Source organism: Callospermophilus lateralis, chromosome 1 (genome assembly GCF_048772815.1).
Source record: "Callospermophilus lateralis isolate mCalLat2 chromosome 1, mCalLat2.hap1, whole genome shotgun sequence".
In the NCBI taxonomy this organism is placed as follows: domain Eukaryota; kingdom Metazoa; phylum Chordata; class Mammalia; order Rodentia; family Sciuridae; genus Callospermophilus; species Callospermophilus lateralis.
In genome coordinates, this window is record NC_135305.1 from 52,440,355 (window position 1) to 52,460,826 (window position 20,472).

Sequence of the window (20,472 nt, forward strand, 5' to 3'; positions counted from 1 at the left end):
ACTTGCTGTTCTCCCTTTTCAGTATTATCTTAACTTTGAACCCTGATTCTTGCCTCTTGGACTCTTTTCTGTTGATTCTTTCATGTGATGTATATTAAACACATTTTTGTTTTAATTTCAGGTATGACATATTAAACACACAGGTCTCCAATGCCTTCACACAAGCGTGGTGGACTGTCACATCATTTTCACAGGACTGCAAGAACAGATTCATTCATTCTTTCAATAGTCTTTACTGAGCTGCTTTCCAGCCGCAAGCTACCTTTGCAGACCAATTATTGTGCTGGGGTTCAGACCCAAGTTGTTTAGATGTTACTTCATCCTGTGCTCAGTTTCTTTGCTGATTGGGATAATCACTAATCCTACAAATCTATAGTCTTTCTCCTTAGAAAATGCCAATAGATGAGGAAAGAAAAAGGCATATCCAGCAATGGAAAGGGGACTGTGAGAGGGCATCATTATTCAAAGGGGCATTTGGTTTACTATTCCTGTCATGTCTGCTGCAAGAGGGACAGTGGTTAAAGATGAGTTTGCAAAGTTAGGTAACCTCATCTTAGAAAGGCCTTGTGTCTGTGCTAGGTCATTTAGATTGTGCCTCACGAATCAATTGGTGGTAACTTTGAGTCATGGGCATTCTCAGGGAATGCTAACCTGAAGAAGGGATCAGTCTTCTCTTCTGAAAAATCTATGTATACACAAAGATTTTCATACAGTATCATTGGGTTTGCAGACACTAGCCCCTCCCCTCCAACTTACTCCTACTTGGCTTCTGAGGTAGGAGGAACTTCTGAGGAAAAATATAGAATGTGTTCAAAGATGAGTGAGGCATTTTTGTTTTAATTTCAGGTATGACATATACAATAAAGCATGCACAGCTGAAATATACGGCTTGGTGAATTTTTATATGTGTACACACCCCCAAGTAACTACTATCCACATGGAATATATCTCTGGTAACCCATCAGGCTCCCTCCCTTCAGAGATGGATGTTCAGACCTTTGTCACCATAGATTAGATTTGCCTGTTTTTGAACTTCAAAAAATGCAATCATAATGTCAGTTTACCAATTTTTTTTTAAAGAGAGAGAGAGGAAAGAAAAAGAGAGAGAGAGAGAATTTTTTTAATATTTATTTTTTAGTTTTCGGCGGACACAACATCTTTGTTTGTATGTGGCGCTGAGGATCGAACCCGGGCCACACGTATGCCGGGCAAGCGCGCTACCGCTTGAGCCACATCCCCAGCCCCAGTTTACCAATTTTTGACTGAGGTTTGTTCATATTGTTAGAAACAGCAGAAGGTCCTCTGTTTTCATTACATTATGTGTTTTTAAAAGATAATTTTGATGACTAGGTTACTAGGGAGAAGACCCTGAGGTAAAGAAATGTAACTGGGAGGTGGTTGCCATTTACCTTCTACGAGATTTGGCTGCCTGTCTTAGGTTGCAGTCTGGGAACAACAGGGAAGAACAGACCTGAGAACTGCTCAGTAGGGTTTATATCTGTGGAACTTTGGTGGTTCCTTGATAATAGAGGGTGAGAAATAGAGGTCAGTTTTCTGGTTTGTAAATAATGAAAGGTTTGATGAGGTCAATTTTGGCACCTTGGATGTTAGATACCTGTGGACACTTACAGGTCTAAGTGAATTCAACAGAAATAACAGCAGTGAAGATTAAATCTTTGAGAGCTATCAGTGCATCCTGGAATAGGAAGCCCAGGGAGCAATGGTAATTGCCTAGTGACAAAGTTTGAAGCAAGAAACAGCCAAGAACAGGCCACTGTGAAGCTCCAAGTCTTCACAACCTTTAGGACAAGGAAATCCAAAGGCAGAGGCCTAAGCATAGTAGATGTTGGAGAGGCCTGGGAGAAAGAGCTAATAAAGCCAAGCTGGGCACAAGGTATGGTGTCACAGAAGCCCGTAAGTCAGAACTCTCCACTCCTACCCTTGAGAATAGGGGGTTTTGAAACTGCCTGTGCTCCCCAGCCACCCACTGTCAGCCATTCACTGTCCGTTTTCCTGACTTTATTCTTTTGGTTCCCCTCCTACAGCTTGGTATAGGTCCCTTCCTTAGCTACCAGCCTTTCACAGTGAACTGCAAGGCTTCTTATGAGAGGCCGTGTTACTACCTCTCATTGCTTTCCAAAATGTAGCAGAATAGACCCTTTACATAGTAAGAAGTCCCTAAATGTTTGAGTTGCATTGTTTTAAGGCAGCCCTGAATTAGGTGGCCTTCCCTGACCTGCCTGCCTGAACCTCCTTGTGTGCTCAGTCTCCAGGCAGTGTCCCTGCCTTTTGGCAGGGGACAGAGATGGGTTGAAAACCCAGCTCTGCAGAGTATCAGGGCAGCAAGCAGTTCCGCCTCTCAGGGAGCGCCCTTGTCTTTGGCAAGCTAGGTGGCTTCTTCCCTTACATAAGATGTGTGTTCTGGCAGGGAATAGCTGCCTGAGTGAGTGTTTAGCAAAAATGATTTGTGTGGAGTTATTTTGAGACCCCAGGGGAGGGAATAGCAGCCAAACCCTGCAGTATTTTAAACTGCATCACTCATCTATAAAGATTAATACGTTACAGTGTCTCAGCCAGAACATGGGAAAAAGGGAAATAAGAATGTTAGAGCCCCAACAAATGATAAATGCCAGTTCTCTCTGTCCACACAAGGTAACCTCAGTGGTTTGGATCAGACTCAGTACCTCAAGATTCTCTCGTATTCTTTCCTTAGTCCTGACTGCCCTACAGATACCAGGTGGATCTGGGTTCCCTTCTGAGGGGCTGGCATGCTTTCTCTGGAGGGGCAGTATCATGGCTCTCTATGCCCCGCAGAAGGACACAGAAGTGAGCTCACATTTTGTGGCAGCCCACATTACTGACATTATTAGTGTGACCTAGGAGTTCCAGACTGACTGGGAGAAATCCCCTGTAAAGCATTCACCTCTCCCTCCTCAAGCATGAACAGCTGTCTACTAAGGCTGGGTGAATAACAGAACGGAGGACCTTCCAGTTTGGTGACATTAGGGGAGACAGCCTCCATATGAAACATTTCTCTTGTTTTTGTTTTGTTTTTCTCTTGGCTGTTTTGCTTTGAAATTTGCCTCACCGCTCCCGCCCTCTTGCTGACAGCTGTCCTCTTTGCCATTCAGGAGCTGGTGTCTCCTAGGATGGATGGCTGGAATGGAGGTGGCCTCCTTCCTCTCCCCCCTGGGTCCACAGTTGGATAGCCTGAGCATTTCTTATGTCCAGAGATCTAATTGTCTTCTCACCTGGAGGGACCCATTGGGCCTGGGAATGTCCACACATTTGATAGACTGTGGAGGGCAGAGCCCAGAAAGAACAAACCCTATCCAGGATTGGCATTCATTTTGCTTTGTTTTATATTTTTAGAGGACATACAATTACTTTAATGGAAAAACCTAGGCAAACAAAAATACATCAATGTATCACAATGGCAAACCCAAACCATGTAGCCTCCTCAATTCCCCAAAGTTCCCTGCAAGGACAAGCAGCCCTGTGTTTTTCTTTATAATTTAATAGCCTTGTCACACGACTTTTATGTGTCCCCCAACACTGGGTGTAGTAAGGAGGCACAGAGGAGTCACACTTCAGGGGAAGCATTGCTCATGCTTGCATGCGTGCATCTGAGAGAGAGACAGAGGGCGAACAAGAGATTGACTGAGGGCTAGATTGATTGATTTCCCTCCGTTTGCATCTCTAAGGAGCTAGTAACCACTGTCTAAAAGGCATTAGCTGATGTAGTTTCTTTTCTCTTGTGAGAAGATGAGAATGGCCTGACAGAGAGTCAGGGTCATAGTAGAGAGAGAACTAGGAACGTGAGTTAGAATGCGCAGAGAGTCCAGCTTCTGCTGGGTGTGCAGCACGGGAGAGGGGACAGGTACACACCTGGGGCTATGGAAGAGATGGCAAGAGCGTGCTGCCCCAGATCCTTGCCAAAGAAGGGGTGGGTCCTCCACATCTCCCAGGAGTGCCTGCTCCACTTCACTCCACTCCAGACCTCGCAGAGAGTGAGTGCCAGTCTCCTTCTTCCCAAGTTACTGAGGTTTTTGTAACAGCTGTTATCTTTTACCTGAGGCTCCTGCATGTGATTCCAGCCCTGAGAGAGGCCATGGCTGTTTCTTCAGCCCCTCCTTCCTCTCCTCATTCCCCTTCCCTTTTTTCCCCCTTTCCTTTCCTCTTTGCCCTCCTTTTTTGGGTGAGTGAGCACATACACATGCACCCATGCACACTCGCACCCTTTGACTGCCGTAACTATAAGGCATCATTGGCAGGATGAATGTTCTATTGAGAGCTATGTTCAGGAAGTTTTTCTCCCCCATCCCCCTAAAAACTCCATGGCCACTTCTTCCCCTGTCCTGCCCTTATTAGAATCCTAACTTGGAGCAGGCTCCCACCCTAGATCACCCTTCAGTTGTGCAGTGAGGTACACACTAGAGCCTCCTCTCCCCAGATAACAGGCACAGCCTCACTGCACAGGTTAATCTCCTGTGTGGCTGCAGAAACCCCAGAAGCCAGTCATTCAGGTACCTTATCTTCCCCTCACTGTTCTTCCTTCTCTTAATAAGTGTGCACACCATGCCTTCTCCACATGCCGACCACAGTAGTGACTGAAATAGTCATTGCTGCAATCTCGCATCAGTGGACAGTAAAGGATGCATAGAGCCTTTCTTTCCCTCTGGTCTCCCAAATGGGAAATAATCACTTTGCTAGAACAGTTTTTCCCTGAATTCCGTGAAGTGGATTCTAGGCAGTAGTTTGGATTTGCTGTTCCTTTTTATCCCTGAGAATCAGTGAAAGAGAGAAGAAAATGAATAGACTGCTTGTCACAACACCACCAGGATCTCCACAGTGCCTGGGGCTGCTGCTGAGAGACAAAGAATGGAAATGGACTGAAACGGGGGGCTAAGGAGGCAGGAAGGCTCCAAGAGGATCAGGCTCCACCTCCCCTGTCTCTGACGGGGTTTCCTTTTCCCTCAGCCTAGGGGTTCCTCCTGCACTAATGGAGCCAGCTCTGTCACTGCAGCATCCTGCTGGGGGTAAAAGTCCAACTGCTGGTCACAGGGAGAGAGGACTGATAAGCAGTCTGCAGTGCGCTCATGGATTCTCCCCTAAAAGCAGCACATCTCTCTGCCTAAGCTTCTAAATCAGCTCTCAGCAATGCAGAAGAAGGGATTCTTCCCACTGCACACCCCACACTCCCTTCAGACATTTTTAATGCTAGAAAGGTATTTCCAGTTTGAAGACTCCCTTCATATTATATAGTTTACAGAGGAAAGAGTAGAATAGTGGGAAATCAACACTCTTGTCTCGTGAGGGCCTTGGGAATAGTTAGCCCAGAGAAAATAAGACATAATGAGAAGAAATAGATGTTGTGTCTTCAAATATTTGAAGGGCTGTCAAATGTGTAATGGATGTTTTATGTGATCCCAAGGAATTACATCAGATCTTAGAGGGCCTGGAATGTCAGATTGTTGAGTTCCGATTTTATTTGGTAAGTATAGGAAGCCATTCATGGTTTTGAGAAGAACATGTGCTGTAGGAATATTATTCTGGCTAGCTATACATATGAAGAATTAGAATAGGGGGATGTAGAGGGCCGGCATTCAGGGAGATCAGAAGATTCTTAGCCACATGGAACAATCCAAACAAGCAGAATTATGAAGAATGAGAGCAAAAACTATAGAGGCAAAATTAGTGAAAGTTTGGGGATGTAGCAGTCATTGGATCATATGGGTAGAGTAGAGAAGAATCAAAGAAGAGTGAGGTTTTCAACTTGGAATGATGGTAGTGCTAGAGCCAGAAGAGGAAACACTGGAGGAGGAAGAAGATAAGTTTGGTCTAGCTACACTGAATTTGAGGTTTTGGTGGGACACCCAGTGGGAGATCTCTGTTAGACATTTTGAAATGGGATCTGAAGCTTAGACTAGTTAAGGACTGCACATCTGTAAGTTCTAACGATCACCATGTTGAAGAAGGTGAGAATGGATTGGCCTGCTGTGGGGTTGTGGCCAGGGTGAAAAGAAAGGGCAACAGGACATGACTAAGGCAATAGCAGGAGACAAATCATGAGGTGCAGAGAGAGGACCACAGCAGAGAGAAGCTAAGGGAGGAAAGAGCCCCACTGCGTGGTTGGTACCATGTCCATCTTATAGGTCCTCATAGTTTCAGGAATGGAAAGACAGCCTGAGTATAGTCTTGGGAGCAAAAACTTCAGCACGAGAGATGTGGCAGTGAACAGATATTGTCAGGGAGTGGGGGAAGCAGTTACCGTGAGGAGCAAAAAGTGGCAAGTCCGGCATTTTCAAGGTCTAGCTGGATGTGAATGTTTTGACTGCAGAAATCTGAGTCACAAGAACAGGGAAAGGGCCATCATAGAACAGGGCCCAGGAGAGAAGGGTGGAGGGCACATACCTGTACTCCGTGTCCACTTCCTCAATTTCCCTTAAGACATGTTCCTTTCCTTTACCTTCTAGGTTGTTTGACCATGAGGGTTGTTTTAGTATTTTTATTAGTAATGCAATTTAAGCAATTCTTATGCTCTTGGCTGTACTAACTTTCTCATTCTGGGAATTGAACTCTGTGCCCTGCCTGAATTGTTTTTAGACCAGCACACATGAGAGCAGGAGTTGGCAAACTTTCTATAAAGGGCCAGACGGTTAATAATTTAGACTTTGTAGGCCTTATGGTCTCTGTCACAACTACTTGACTTTGAGTATGGCGGTCTCCCAATAAAACTTCCATCTGTGACACTGGAATTTGAATCTTGGGTCATGAAATATTCTTTTGATTTTTTTCAACCATTCAAAAATATAATAATTATTTTTGGTTCGTGTGTTGTACAAAAATCTGGGCAGAACACTGTCTGCTACTTTAGAGGTGATAATCGAAGAAAAGGAATGCCATTCTTTGCCTATAATCCAGAATCCACGCTGCTTATCAGAACAAGGTGTATCCATGTGTCCAAGATCTGCCTGTGCTCTTCAAAATTCCTTTATTTCTTTATTTTTCTGCTCCCCACCCCTCCTCTTTCTTCTTTTCCTTCTTCCTTTACCCACCTCCCTCTGCTTTAAAGTAAAGTTAGTTTAAAAAAAAAAATGGTAAAGGTTCTAACTCAGCTTTTCAGCTCTCAGGCTTTTTATTCATTCTCTTGATTCACGACTCTTAGTATTCCTGACACTCCTAGCTTTTCCTCCCTGTTTCACAAGCTGAGGGTACCAATTTCTAGACATTTGGAATTTAGTTGCCCTAGGAGGAGGAGCCCAGAGCAATTTTCTTTGAGTGAAAGCTCAAGTTTGGAAGTATACTCAACTCATCTCAGAACCATTTTGTTCAAATAACACAACACAGCTTGGTTTGGAAAAAGTCACTCTAAATTTATGCAAGTAAGTAGCTTTTACATTTCGCTGCCAGGTGTGTGCCAGAATACCTTCTGGAAGCTTGTACTTGCAAGATCCACATGGGTATTTCCTGTGACTTTCTTCCCATCCTGAAGCTAACCTCTGTAGGAGCCTGGACAGTAAATTCAGATTTTCTCTTTATCCATTAATATTGAACAAAAAAGACCAAGATGAGGAACCCTTTGGTGCCAGAAATGAAAAAGAGAAAAAAATAAATAAATCTAAGTTTTATTTGATTCAAAGATAAAGTTCCATGTTTAAAATAAGTCAGAAAAAGCAAAGTTGAGGTTCTCATAGAAACCAACTCCCCCTCGTTGCTCCTATTGGTGCTTGTTAGGTGCTGTCTCCAGAGAGCCTCTGTGTTACATAAAAGCCTGAGCCCTGTAGGCATCTTCTTGTCATTTGAAAGGCCATTGTGGCCCTAGCTTTTGACCTCAAGAGTCTTTGTTTTCTGTCTCTTAATGAAGATAGTAGGCTATAGTTTGATATGGATAATAAAAAGAAACTCAAACGAAGACACATTTGTAGGGCATCAGTGTACCATGCCCAGTTGTTCCCTTCTGCCACTTGTTGACGGTGACATGGTCACAGCTTCTACTTGCAGCAAAACCCCCAAAAGAAGCATGTATTTTGGGAAGTCAACAGCTTGCCACCTCCAGTCCCCTTCCCCCAACAGTCTCAGAGACAGCCTGGCTGGTTGATTGTGGCCACACTCTCAGAATGCCACAGGAAGGGGAAAACCTTGTTAACCAGTGTGAGTGTTTTTTCTCTTTTTAAAAATCACTGCTTTCAAATCTTGCTCTGCAATGGGGAGAATCATAAAAGGTTATTCCAAAGCTGTCTTGATTGTTACTTGCTGTACCAGTGCTATCTGTAAAAGCTTTTCTCCCTTTTGGGAGTGATTCTTTGGTGTCTAAAGCTAATATAAATCAAGTTTGGTGAAGCCAGTTCTGCATACTGCCTGGCTAGACTGAGAGCAGGAAATCCAGTGTGAGGCCCTGATTCACCTCTCCCTTGCCTCTTCCACTTATTGTGATCAGCGTTTTGGCACCTTAGAGGAGTTCTGGAAATCAGTGTTAGTAGAATTCCTCATTAACTCTCCAAGTGTTAACTCTTATACATGCAGAACTCAGGTTAGAGATTGTTTTAAAAGGTGTGTTGCATCTTTTTCTGCTACATTTTCTCCTCTCTGTCATTCATGTAAAATGACCGAGCAGTTATTGAGCATCTACTGTGTGCCTGAACTGGTATATGCCTTACCACAAATGACTGCAGAACCGGGATCTATTAACAGCCTAGCAGTGTCTATTGTGACTTGTGTCAGAAACTTGAAGTATGTTTAACAGCCAAGCACTGCACTTCCTTTCTGTAGGTGCCTCCCTTCCATCTCCCTTTCTTCAAAGGGAGTTCTCACTGAATTGTAAAGACTTGGTCTTATTGTTCCTATACCCAATTAACTTCAGTCCTGGTCTTCCAACAAATGCAGCAAACATCACAAAATCAGAACAACCTAATAAAAGTCTGTCCTAAAGAACCATGAACTAAATACAGCTTCATTCTTAGCTCCTGCCCAGTTCTGACTCCCTTGACTACAATTACCTGATATGTTTGATCCCTTTAATTAGGAACCCTTCATTCTTCTTTTATCCCTTTATTCTGATCGTTGAAGAAGCTTTAGCAGTGGCATGTTCCAAAATTGGCCCTCAAGATGCTACCTCCCCCTGAGGAAACAGAGATTTAGATATCAAGGGAGAGAATAAAGAATTTGAAGCAATATGAAATCCTTATTTTATTTCTGAACCTTTTAATATAAATTGAGACCTTATGCCATGTAGAGCTAACTTGTAGGAGCCAACCAGTCTACCATTACCCTTTCTGTCTGGAGCATTTTAGGAACATGAAAATGTATGTGCTAAATGAGGTTGCTAACTGCTTCCTGGACAGCACTTGGAACTTAGGACCTCCAAATTGCTTTGACACCTATGAATAAGAAGTAAGAGCAAGCTTTTAATGCGTGAGATGTGTTACAGTTCTGAGAAGCAACAACTTGAACTGATTTGGTTGTGTATATATTATTTAAGTGATAGCCATATTACTTAAAATGAAGCAGATTGCCTCCCAGCCTCCACCTTTTACGTCGATGGTTGAGTTTTTGTTCTCGACACTTAACAAGGGAAGAGCTATCTCTATATTGTTATCTCCAAAGAATTGTTTGAAATCATCCTGAACAGTCTTAGAAAGTACTGCTTTTCTTAACCTGTATACACAGTTTAAGTGTCAGATTCTCTGTGTAGTGGGCTTTTTTTTTTGTTTGTTTTGTTTTTTTTTACTTTTGTTTGTTGGTAGGAGTGAAGGTACAGACATGGAACTAATTGAATCTGGGGGTAAAAACTCTGCTGAGAGCCTGTGGATTATAAATTGAGTAGCTGCAGCAGCAGGATCTCAGGCAAACGTATTGGAGTGCAGTCAGTGTGACAGGAAGCTTATTTTGGTGTTTTTTTCTGTGCCTTGCCTTGTCCTTGACAATTACTCCAGAGGACTGGAGAGGGAGAGGTGTCTGAAGTTTCCCATCTGGAAAACTTCTCAGCATTCCTGCCTAGGGTCCTAGAGACTAGGGATGAAGATGACCCAGTAGATGAGACAGTGTGGTCTCATGTCTCTGACCCAGCTGTCTGTCCCGCATGTCTACACTCAGCCCCACTTTATCTGCTACCCAGGTATGTTGCTAGTAGATAGAGCTTGTTTTTGTTCTAAAGCCCCACCAGAACCACTATTTTGTCTCTTGTGTGGTTTGATCAGTAAAAATTGTGTTGAAATTTTAGGGAGCAGTATTTAAAGCAGAGGTATTTAGATTTAAATACTACAAAAGAGGTCTTTGAATAAATATAGAAAATAAAGTCATAACCCACTGGTCTTGGCCAGTTTCACTATAAGAAAGAGGGATGAATGTTGTGATTGACTTCCTTTCACCTTTGGATAGAATAACAATATTTTCATTGCCATCAGGGAACTTATTTATAGCCCAGTAGTCATCCCCACGCTGTTTTTCTGATATTTTGTCCAGATTTTCTTTCCCCTAATAATTACACCCCCAGCTTAAGGCTAAGCATTTTCCCTCCTTTCTTGTGTTTACACCTTTCAAATATTTGCAGATTGTTATTGTGTCACCCTCTTAGTCACTGCTCAGCCGAGCTGTACAGATTTAGCACCTTTTATCTTCCCTTTAAAGGAAGGCCTCCCGCCCTTGAGTCATTTTCCCCTGCTCTCTTTAAGTGTGCTCCAGTTTTCTGCATTTCCATGTGGCCATGTAGCCTCCTACTGCTGATCATAGGTCATACATGGGAATTGTTTTCCTCTTCTGTTATGTTGGAAGCTAAGCATTTCTCCTGTGCCCCAGCCATGGTTCTTCCAGATGTTGATGCTCAGCATTAATTGCTTTATCTCTGGATTTAAACTGCATTTTCCAGATGTGCCAGTTTAAAGACCAGTGGGGTATATAGGTGTAGCTATGTTGTGTTTCTTATCCTTGAAGTGTATTATGTAACCATGGGAAAGTGGGATGTGTGTAGTTAGGATTTTGTAGGTCCCTCTCCCGGATTGCTCTAGACCTCATTCAGGGTCTATGATCCTGCCAGTTCAAAGTATTTTTCATTCAGTACATCTGCAGTGTCTCTGTGTGCTAGACAGTATGTTGGATGTAGGAAAGAACACAGAATCTGAATATGATACAGTATCCACCCTCAGAAGCAATTTCTGTTTTAGTTTGAGTTTTATTTCATTTTAAAATATAAGATTCTCACAGACCAGCTCATGGTGGCAATGAGGGGAGAGGGCAGGTTTACCAGAACATACATTAAAATAACAGGATTCAGGCTGGGGTTGTGGCTTAGCAGTAGAGCACTCACCTAGCACACACAAGGCCCTAGGTTCAATCCTCAGTACCATGTAAAAATAAATAAACAAACTAACAAATAAATAAATAAATAAATAAATAAAGGTATTGTGTCCAACTACAACTAAAAAATAAATATTAAAAAAAAAGGATTCTAGGTAGGATGAGGTCTCACAGACTCTGGAACCTGGAATTTGACTTTGGGTCTGAAAGGGTCCAGGGAATCTCCATTGTTAATGCAGAGTAGTCCCCTCTGATCACTGCCTCCTTCCTCTGGCTCTTGAATGGGCTTCTGTTTTATACACTGCCCCTTTCCAATTCCAGAAAGAGCATCATTTTGGTTCACTTGGCCAGAGCTTTTTTCTTTTCTGGTGCTGGGGATGGAACCTAGGACCTCATGCTTGCTTGGTAAACTCTCTGTCTCTTAGCTACGCCCCCAGCCCCAGAGTTTTTCCTTATTGCCTGTCTGACTGCAGATTGGCTTTCTTGGAATCTGATGTAGTGGTACCTCTGCCTCCCCTCCCTGCTACTTCCCACCATCTGCTCCTATTTCCTATTCCCAGCTGTGGAGAGAGAAAAGAACAGAGGCCACGGTCATATGCTGGGAAAAGTAGTTGCCCAAGGCTATCTCCGAGTAAGGGATGTGGCATGATGGGCCCAATGATTGACTCTCCACTGCATTCTGCCTACAGACTCCCAGACAGGCATGCATCTGCCTAGCATAATCCAATTATCTATCACATGTTAACACTCTGCAGCCTATAGGACAAATGGCAACATCGGTCACTATTAACATACCTTATACAGTGGGAGAAGGCAATAGTCTTTTCTAGCAGGTAATTGAGCTTCATGAGCATACAGGGTGCCCTCCCACCTTCCAGAATGTGCCTAGCGCAGAAATGGATTGATGAAATGGAGGGAGGCAATGTCTGGTGAGCTGTAGAGTTCTTAGATATCCTAGGTGGACAGAAGGCAGGTTCTGCCACCCCTGTACCACAGCAGGGAGAACACAGTGGACATGCAGAAAGTACCATCGACTAACCCTTCAAACTGGCTTTTGTTTCCACTAGTTTTTTTTCCTTCTGCTAATGTCTGGCCTTTTGTTTGCTGGACTAAGTGCCATACTGTCACTTCTGGCCAGGGCAGATTTGCCATACTTCCCCTTGGCTCCCACTGCCTGTTAGAGGAAAAAGTGGACATGCTTTGAGTCTTGAGACTTAATTATCATAAAATTCAACATACAGTGTAAAATATTCAGTGCAATACATAACCTTCACATAGCCATCAATAGAATCTCTTATATAGCCATTATGTTGTCATTAACAAAAATTTGTTCTTCTTGTTCCAAAGCTGGCAAGCCAAAGTGTTTTGTGTTAATTGACCTAGTTAGTCAATGTCTCTAAGTGTATAATTTTTTTTTTAATAGAATGATTACTCCTTAGCCCAACATTTTAAGTTTGAAAGGAGGCACCCTGTACTCCATGAGTCAGGCCTTGGGTTAGGAATTTCAAAAGGGCATGATCAAAATTATAGGATTTTATGGCCGAGTGAGCCTTTGCAGATCCTTTATTTTATAGACAGAGACTGTGAGCCTGGAGAAGTTGAATGGTTTGTCAGTGGCAGAGCAGAAACCAGAACCACAATACGCTGACAGCTAGTGATGAAGTTTCTCTCCCTAAGTCCAACAGACATCAGGCAAAATGCTTTTTTATTTTTGTTTTTATTATGTTTTGTTTTTATTTACTTGGTCAACTATTCATATTCTGGAAAGCTTAGAAAAAGTGTGGAAAGTAATGAGCTTTTACCTATGTGCAGATGTGTCTGTAGGGTTTTAATGAGGCCTGGGAGCCATATGAAACTGGAGGAGAGTGTGTGTCGCCTGCTTCCTCTGTCTCTGCCTTGGTGGAACTCAGCTAAGTAGACCCTTGGGATCTCTCTTCATGGTGGCACAGCCCATGATAGGAAAGGAAAATGCTCAAGAATGCTTAGGATGTTAAGCATAATTTTTCTCTTTTTCGTTAAAACAAAATATTTTTGTTTCTCGAATGGAGGCAAAGCCAGGAACTTAACTCTGCACCTGTGGCATTGGAAGCACAGCTGAGTCCGCTTATTAGCAGGCAGTGCCACACTGGTCGCATTATCAGAAAAGATGGCTATTTGTGGTAATATGCAGGATCCAAAATTACAGGCACTTCCTCACCTGACTAAGGAGGGCTTCTGGAACTCTGGTGAGATCTCACTTTGTGTTTACAGTTGAGGCCCCTATAGCTCTCCAGAGTTGGGCCCTGAGGAGCTCTCCATTGCCACCCGCCCACCTGCAACAGCCTTGGGTTTGCTGTGTGAGAACCTACCTTTTATTTCCTTCTGTTTTATCTTTTTTGGTTAAAGTCCATTCTTTCAGTGAGAAAGTGGCCCAGCGAGTACAGCAGCCTGGCAGTGTGTGCCTCATCTGAGTGAAGGTACAGCATGCTCTAGGTAGCAGTGGGCACTGAACTTCTGGCCGCAGCAACTGCCTTGCTAGCAATAGGAGGCTTGCACTTGCATGGTCTCCTCTCTGTCAGTGAACAACGTGTTCTTTGCCCTTTTGATCCCTCAGGACAAAAGCAAATCTGGAGGCTGGCAAATTCTGGTCTTCATACCTCATTTTCTGCCAGGGTTTCTTTAACTGTGTATTGTGCACCACTCAGGGTCTTAAATCAGTTAATGTCATAGCCATATTTTTTTCTTCAATGTTATGAAGCAGAAGAGAGACTATCATGTAATATATTTAGTCAAGTTTAACCATTGTTGCACCAGGCATGGTGGCACACACCTGTAATCCCAACTGCTCTGGAGGCTGAGGCAGGAGGATTTCAAGCTGTGAGCAAGCCTCAGCAGCTTAGCAAAGTGCTAAGAAATTCGGTGAGACCCTCTCTCTAAATAAAATACACAAAAGGGCTGGGGGTGTGGCTGGAGTGGTTGAGTGCCCCTGAGTTCAATCCCCAGTACCCCCCCCCCAAAAAAAAAGATTAACCATTGCTTTGTGGATACTTTATATATACGGTGTATGTGTTCATATGTTAATGTTATTTGGGGCATAATTAAAATTAAAAGTCTGAAAAACCTTTATCTACAGATGTAACCTGGCTCAACAAATTTCTAACACACATTCAGATATCATAAAATCCTTCATGTTCTCCTGGCTTAGACTTTGAACCTTGGTCTGATAATAGGTCCCCCTGTCCTCACTCCAGCAGCTCCCTGTGTGGTATCCCACCTGGGGCCCCAATGACTCTTGGCAAGGGATTATTTCAGAGAAGAGAGGTCAACAAGAAATTCCTTTCCCTTTTGTTGCCCGTATGTCTGACAGAAATTGATGCAAATAGATGTTTATTTATTTCCACTTTAAAGAGGGCAGAGAAACAGCCTGCTTCCGCTGACAAACGGAGCCCAGCTGCTGGACGTGGAGAAACAATGTTAACAAAGCCCTCTTTCCTCTCCATCCACGCAGAGTGCTGTGATTTGGTTTCCCTGGCCTATTGAGTCATCATGTTTTCTCAGTTTAATCACTTGGTGGTTCTCAGGATTCAGAGAATGCTGCTGGATCTCTACAACTTGACCAGGTTCTTGCTATTTCAGAATACCAAGAAGGTGACAGAGGAGTTGAGTAGGTACTCAGTCAGCGAAGCTCTGAAGTCTTTGGTACCCTCCTAGTGAAAGTTTTTTCCCTCAGTTCCTACTGCCCCCTACCTTGTCTGGTCCCAGTGCATAGCAGCCCCACCCCCAGAGCATCCCAGCTCTGTTGCAAGGGTCAGAAAAAGAGTGAACACTTGCTTTTGCATTATTCTTGTTTCTGCAGCAAGGCTTTATATATGGGTATGTGGCAAAATAGTTCAACAGAATCATTATTTTTGCTCTCTGGAAATTCTGCTCTTGCTTAGTTTGCAGATATAAAATGAAAAGTGGCGTTGGCCATTGGTGTTGTGAAAAACATAGGCTATCTTTCATTCCTTTTTATTTACTCTAGCCTTGTCTCTCCCTTCAGGGTTAATCTCAGGCTCTTTGGCTCCTGAGTTTCTTGCCTACTTGTACAAAAATAAGTTCCACCTTCCTGCAGCCTGGTATATCCTGAAATGTAAGGAATGAGACAGCCTTGGTAAATTTCTCAAACTGTGACACTCGAGTAGAACCTTCAGCTTTCCCATCTTTGCAAAGGTGGGAGAGAGGTCACTGCTGCCATCTCTTCCTGCTCCCCTGCGGCTGGCTCTCTCTTGCCACTGCCCTCCCAACCTATGGTAGTGTATTTACAAAGCTTACAGGTTCAGAGGGAAAGTTCTATTCTTCATCTGCTGAGAAACCAAGATGTAGACTAGTGACTTTCTTTGTGATCTTGAATCTATACCCTGGACGCAAATATGAGCAGCTACCTAGCTTTATCTATAAGCAGATGTACCTTCTGTCCCAGCAGTGGCAGGACCTCTTCTCCTCAGAGTGCCTATTTGTAGTAGCCTAAGTGCCCTGCTTCTGGTCTCCCAAGGTCAAGTGTAATGTCCCTTCACTTGGGCTGTTTGTGAATAAGTACTCCTCATTCTGTGTTATTGCAGCAGGAGGGACCACAAGTCATTTGGAGACACAGACACTCAGTGTACCCTCTCTCTGATTTTCATCATTTTCTTTTTCTGTGTCTCTAGCCCAGTGCAGCTTTTTGCTTTATAATTACAGCTGTAGTATGAATTACTTTGAAATATTTATAAGTCTTACCCAGATATCAAAATGTAACATTTTATGATCTGTCACGTACAGTCACTATTAGTGATAAATGTATTTTCAAAGTGAGTGATTGAATCAAAGAAAGAAAAGACAGTCTGTGTTAATGAGCACTTATTTTGTTAAAAAAAAAAAGAAGAAGAAGAAAGGGAAAAAATACTGTTTCTGGATACAAACAAGTATAAAGAATAGGTTTCTTAGCCTCAGGAATCTTAGAGGATAGTTAGAGAGTCAAAGAAGGCTTTGAGATTTTGAACATGGGATTGCTGAGAGCAATGATAATAATGTTATAATAGCTATATTGTACCTTTCCATGTGTCAGGCATTGTTCTGACATTTTTACACACATAATCTATTTTGCATGCATAATCTCTCCCTAGTTCATACCTTGTATGGTAAAGTAGACATGTTATTATGTTTCTCTTCAAATAGGGGAACTGAGATTTTGTTCAGAAGTTTGACCTTCATGAAGCCAAAAAGTAGCAGAGGTGGGATGTGAACTCAGGTCTCTCTGGCTGTAGACACCTGATACTTCATCAGTATTCTGTTCTTTTCTGTCTCATATTCAGACTGAAAGCCTGATGGTATTAGGGTCCAAAATACAATCAAAGGACAGAGGTGGGGAAGCTTTTTTGAAGAAGAAAATGACACTGAATTAACACTTTAGAATTTGATGTGAGAGACAATAAAGGAGAAAATTCTGGAGTCAGCTAATATGGCTCTGGGGAGGCACAGTGTCTGGGTTGGCAGTGTCACTTTGGTGACAGAGTTTTTGATGATGCTGAACACTCATAAGGAGTGAGGGGCACAAGTCTTGGGGTGTGGTTGTGTTCCTGCCCACTTCCTTGGACTGCTCCTTTCCCCAGGTGCTCTGAGTAATTCCCACATGCTGTGGCTGAGAGCCCCTCCGCATCATGCTGCTGCCAGATTTTCCCACCTGCAAGAACTACACCCCTCCTCTTACTTCTCCCTGCATCTACCTTAGTGACACATCAGATAGAATGCACACCTAACACCTGCCATGTTGGAGGCATCAGGGGACTATCCTTGGTGGACGCAGGCCTAGTTGGGACCCTTTTCATCACAGATTCTACTTTTCTCCTGATAACAGGCATCGAATGCCCCAGAGGAGCCCGAAACCTCCCGGGCTTGGTGCAGGAAGGAGAGCCATTCAGCGAGGAAGCCACACTTTTCACCAAGGAGCTGGTGCTGCAGCGAGAGGTAGGACTTCTTCCAGTTGTTTCTTGTGTGGGAGATAACTGGGTTCCCCTCGTCTGACTTTTTTTTTGCCAACTCAGAGTGCCCAGCTTTGCTCATCTATGAGCTATTCTTGTGTCTGCCTCCATCTTATTTCCTTGAGCCTTGCATCATTGGCCAGCCACTCCCAAATGGCTCAACTCCACTGGTGGCCTGGGATATGTGTGGTGAACACCAGGCAAGCTAGCCAGGATCCTGATGCAGAGAGCCTCCAGCTTTGCAGTCCTCCTCCTTGGCGAATTAGCCTGAGCTGCCTGCCTCCAGCTGGATTTAGAAACTTGACTAACCCTGTCAGGGGCCAATTTTCTTTGAACATTTATTTGTATCTTTGAGTAATTGCATTTTCTGTAGCGGGTTTTCTGACTTAATTTAATTGTATTTCTGTTTCTGCCTGTTGGGCTGGCTCTTGCAGGACAGAACCAGCCTCTCAGCTGCTGTGGGGCCTTTCTACCTGCTCATTTAGCTCCAGTCTTTGTCAACAGATCCATCTTCTTTTCAGGACTAGGCCAGCTGTTCATCCTGCTATGTCATTGCCACCAGAAAAGAGCAGTGGGTATGGGCCAGCACTTGAGATTTGGGATCTGCCTTTGTCCCTATTTTTTTTACAGTCAGGTCTGTCAGGTGGCTCCAGCTTTCATGCAATATCATAACATGGCACAGAACTGCATGCAGTGTGGTCTTAAAGGATTTCTCTCTTATGGATCTCAGATCCTGGGAACAGATGCATTTGGTATATTTAGAATGTTCAGTGATACAAAAACCTGTGTAGAAGTTTCAGAGTGTCCTTTAGACTTGAATTGCTAGCAAACACATAGGTGTGAGAGATGCGGGAGCCTAGCCTGAGTGCTAGTGTCAGGTTCCCCTGCCCTTCAAAGAATCACCACTTGGATTTTTAACCAAACAGTATTCTTGCTATTGGTTGCCACCTCTTTGGGAGTTCTCTAGCACTTGCCTTTTTATTTTGTGAAAGAAACAAATTCCTAATTCTCAATTCAAGAGATCTGAGTTCCATTTCCCAAACATCAACTGCAACTACTTGGTATTATTGCATCCACTTTGTTGCCATCTACACAGTGGTTGGAGTACTTAATGTATCATGAGATTCACATTGCTCTCTGATTTGTTTTTATTAAGATGTATTTCTACATGTGAAGCAGAAATCCTTAATATTAACATGCCTACCTGTCCCCACCCCCATCATTTCCCAACTCTACATTGTAGCTTGAATTTTTACCAATTAAAGACAACTCCCTGCTACAGAAGTGTTTCAAGACTCCACTCTAGTTGTCTATCAGAACATGGTGCAGTTTTTGAAATGGCCCAGGGATTAGGTGGAAGGGGCCAGTAGTGTAGAAATTCTCTCTCTTACTTTGTTGGCCTTGGATATTGAACTCCAAAGAGTAGCTGTTGGAAAAAGAAGAAGACTCCACTTGAGTTCATGACTAGAAGATACCACAGAGGAAGCAGCACCAGGTGCTTGCTTACTTCTTGTGCTTTGGCTAGAGGGATGGAACCCCTTGGTTACCTAAGACATTTGTTGGAAGTGTTCTCAATCTGCTATAGAAATAAAATTTCTTACCAGAGTCATATTCCTGTTTTTTTCACAGCTCCCCAAATTTCTTAACTCTTGTTCTCCCAGCCACTTTTCTTCTTGATCTTATTTCTGGCCCTCTGGTGATGTCCAAAAGGACAGGGGTCAAAAAGAATACTGACCACCTAAAAGGAATGAGTGGCCCAGTGTTCTTCTTCTGTTGGACAGTTACTGTGACCTTACCTCTGTCTGTGTATTCTTCATATTTACCAATGAAAAAGTTGAAGTTTTTCCCCACCTTCTTTGATGCCCCTGGCATATGAGTTTGCATATTCTTATTTGAATCCAAAGTTGATATTTATCTTTCTTGATTGTAGTAGCCCAGTCTTTGATAGCCACATAGAGAGGTCTCTTGGTAAAGAACATTGCTACGTTTCTTTGTGGCTTATATGATGATTTGGGCAAGCTGCTTTGAAGGACCATTATCCAGAGGAGACATAAGCTATGAATGAGACAAGATGTTGAGTAAAGAAACCAGTTGCGGGCATTTGCCTTCATAGGATGAATGAGAAAACGGTTTTCAACAGTGTCAGAGTGAAGAGGGGATTTGTTTTGTAAGAGCTTTATTCATTTCATTTTACCTGAGTAGCACCATCACCTTTATTCTGTAACTCGTCTTGGGAATGGTTTTCTTTGCTCTTCCCCAACCCCCACCCCCAATAAGGATCTGATGCACAGGTACCCACTTCTTACCCTTAGAAGAAAGGGCTATGTAAGTGCAGGGAGGCAGCAAGTGGGCCTGCAGCCTTCACCCCAGGTTGCCTTACCTGCAGGACAGCCTCCATTGTGCTGATTTTCCCTCCAAGAACTCTGGAGTCATGCCACTTCTGGGTCACCACAGTTGAACTGGCTTTTTGTGCCTTGTGCCTGTTCCCTTGGTAATCAAGCATAACCAGCTTGATTGGTTGTTCTGATTGGTGCCCCATCTCTTCCCTTGAATTTGCTAAACATTTGTTGATATTGTCTTATTTTTGGCCAGGTCTTCTTTCCACTGCATGCTTTCCCCAGTTACTGTTATCACGTTACAGGAAAAGAGAAACCCACAGAGGCCTGGTTGTCACATACATGAAAGCATAAGCTGACTGGAGAAGGATGTAGATGGGGAGGGACTGTTTAATGGTCACTGTCCCTATGCCCTGGGTTCCCAGAAAGGGAATGGGAAGCTCACTTACAGTGTGCCTTCACTTCAGTGTGTTGTCCAGGCTTTCTGTGGGCAACGCAGGAATCTCTGCCTGTCTCCTCCTCTGTTTTGAATGAGAAAGAATTACCTTTCTATCCTATATCCTCATGTGGAGGCTGAGAGTGTCAGACAAGGTTTTTCTCTGTTTTCAGATGGCCCCCATTATCTTGAGGTCTGATCACCCTACTCTTCTGACACTGCATCAGACTGACCTGGCACAAAGCTACTGACATTTCCAGCCACCATTCAGTTACATTTTCCTGATACCTTTCCTTACACTTCTTTTTCTCCCTGTGCTACATGGTGCTGCTTCTTTTAAGCTACTGGCTCCTGTTGGCTTTGGTTCTCTTCCCTGAGTTGGACATCCGGGAAACCTGTTCCAGTTCAGTGGTCTGGGAGTGCTGGT

General features: G+C 43.4%; 1 protein-coding gene across 1 annotated transcript in view; it reads left to right on the plus strand.

Annotated features, from left to right (window-relative positions):
* Window positions 1-20,472, plus strand: part of Snd1 (staphylococcal nuclease and tudor domain containing 1) — a 417,500-nt gene that overhangs the window by 304,800 nt on the left and 92,228 nt on the right. Inside the window, exon 16 of the mRNA XM_076862188.2 lies at window positions 17,150-17,259. Within this exon, the coding sequence (XP_076718303.2) occupies window positions 17,150-17,259 (110 nt within the window). The remainder of the gene's footprint in view (window positions 1-17,149; window positions 17,260-20,472) is intronic.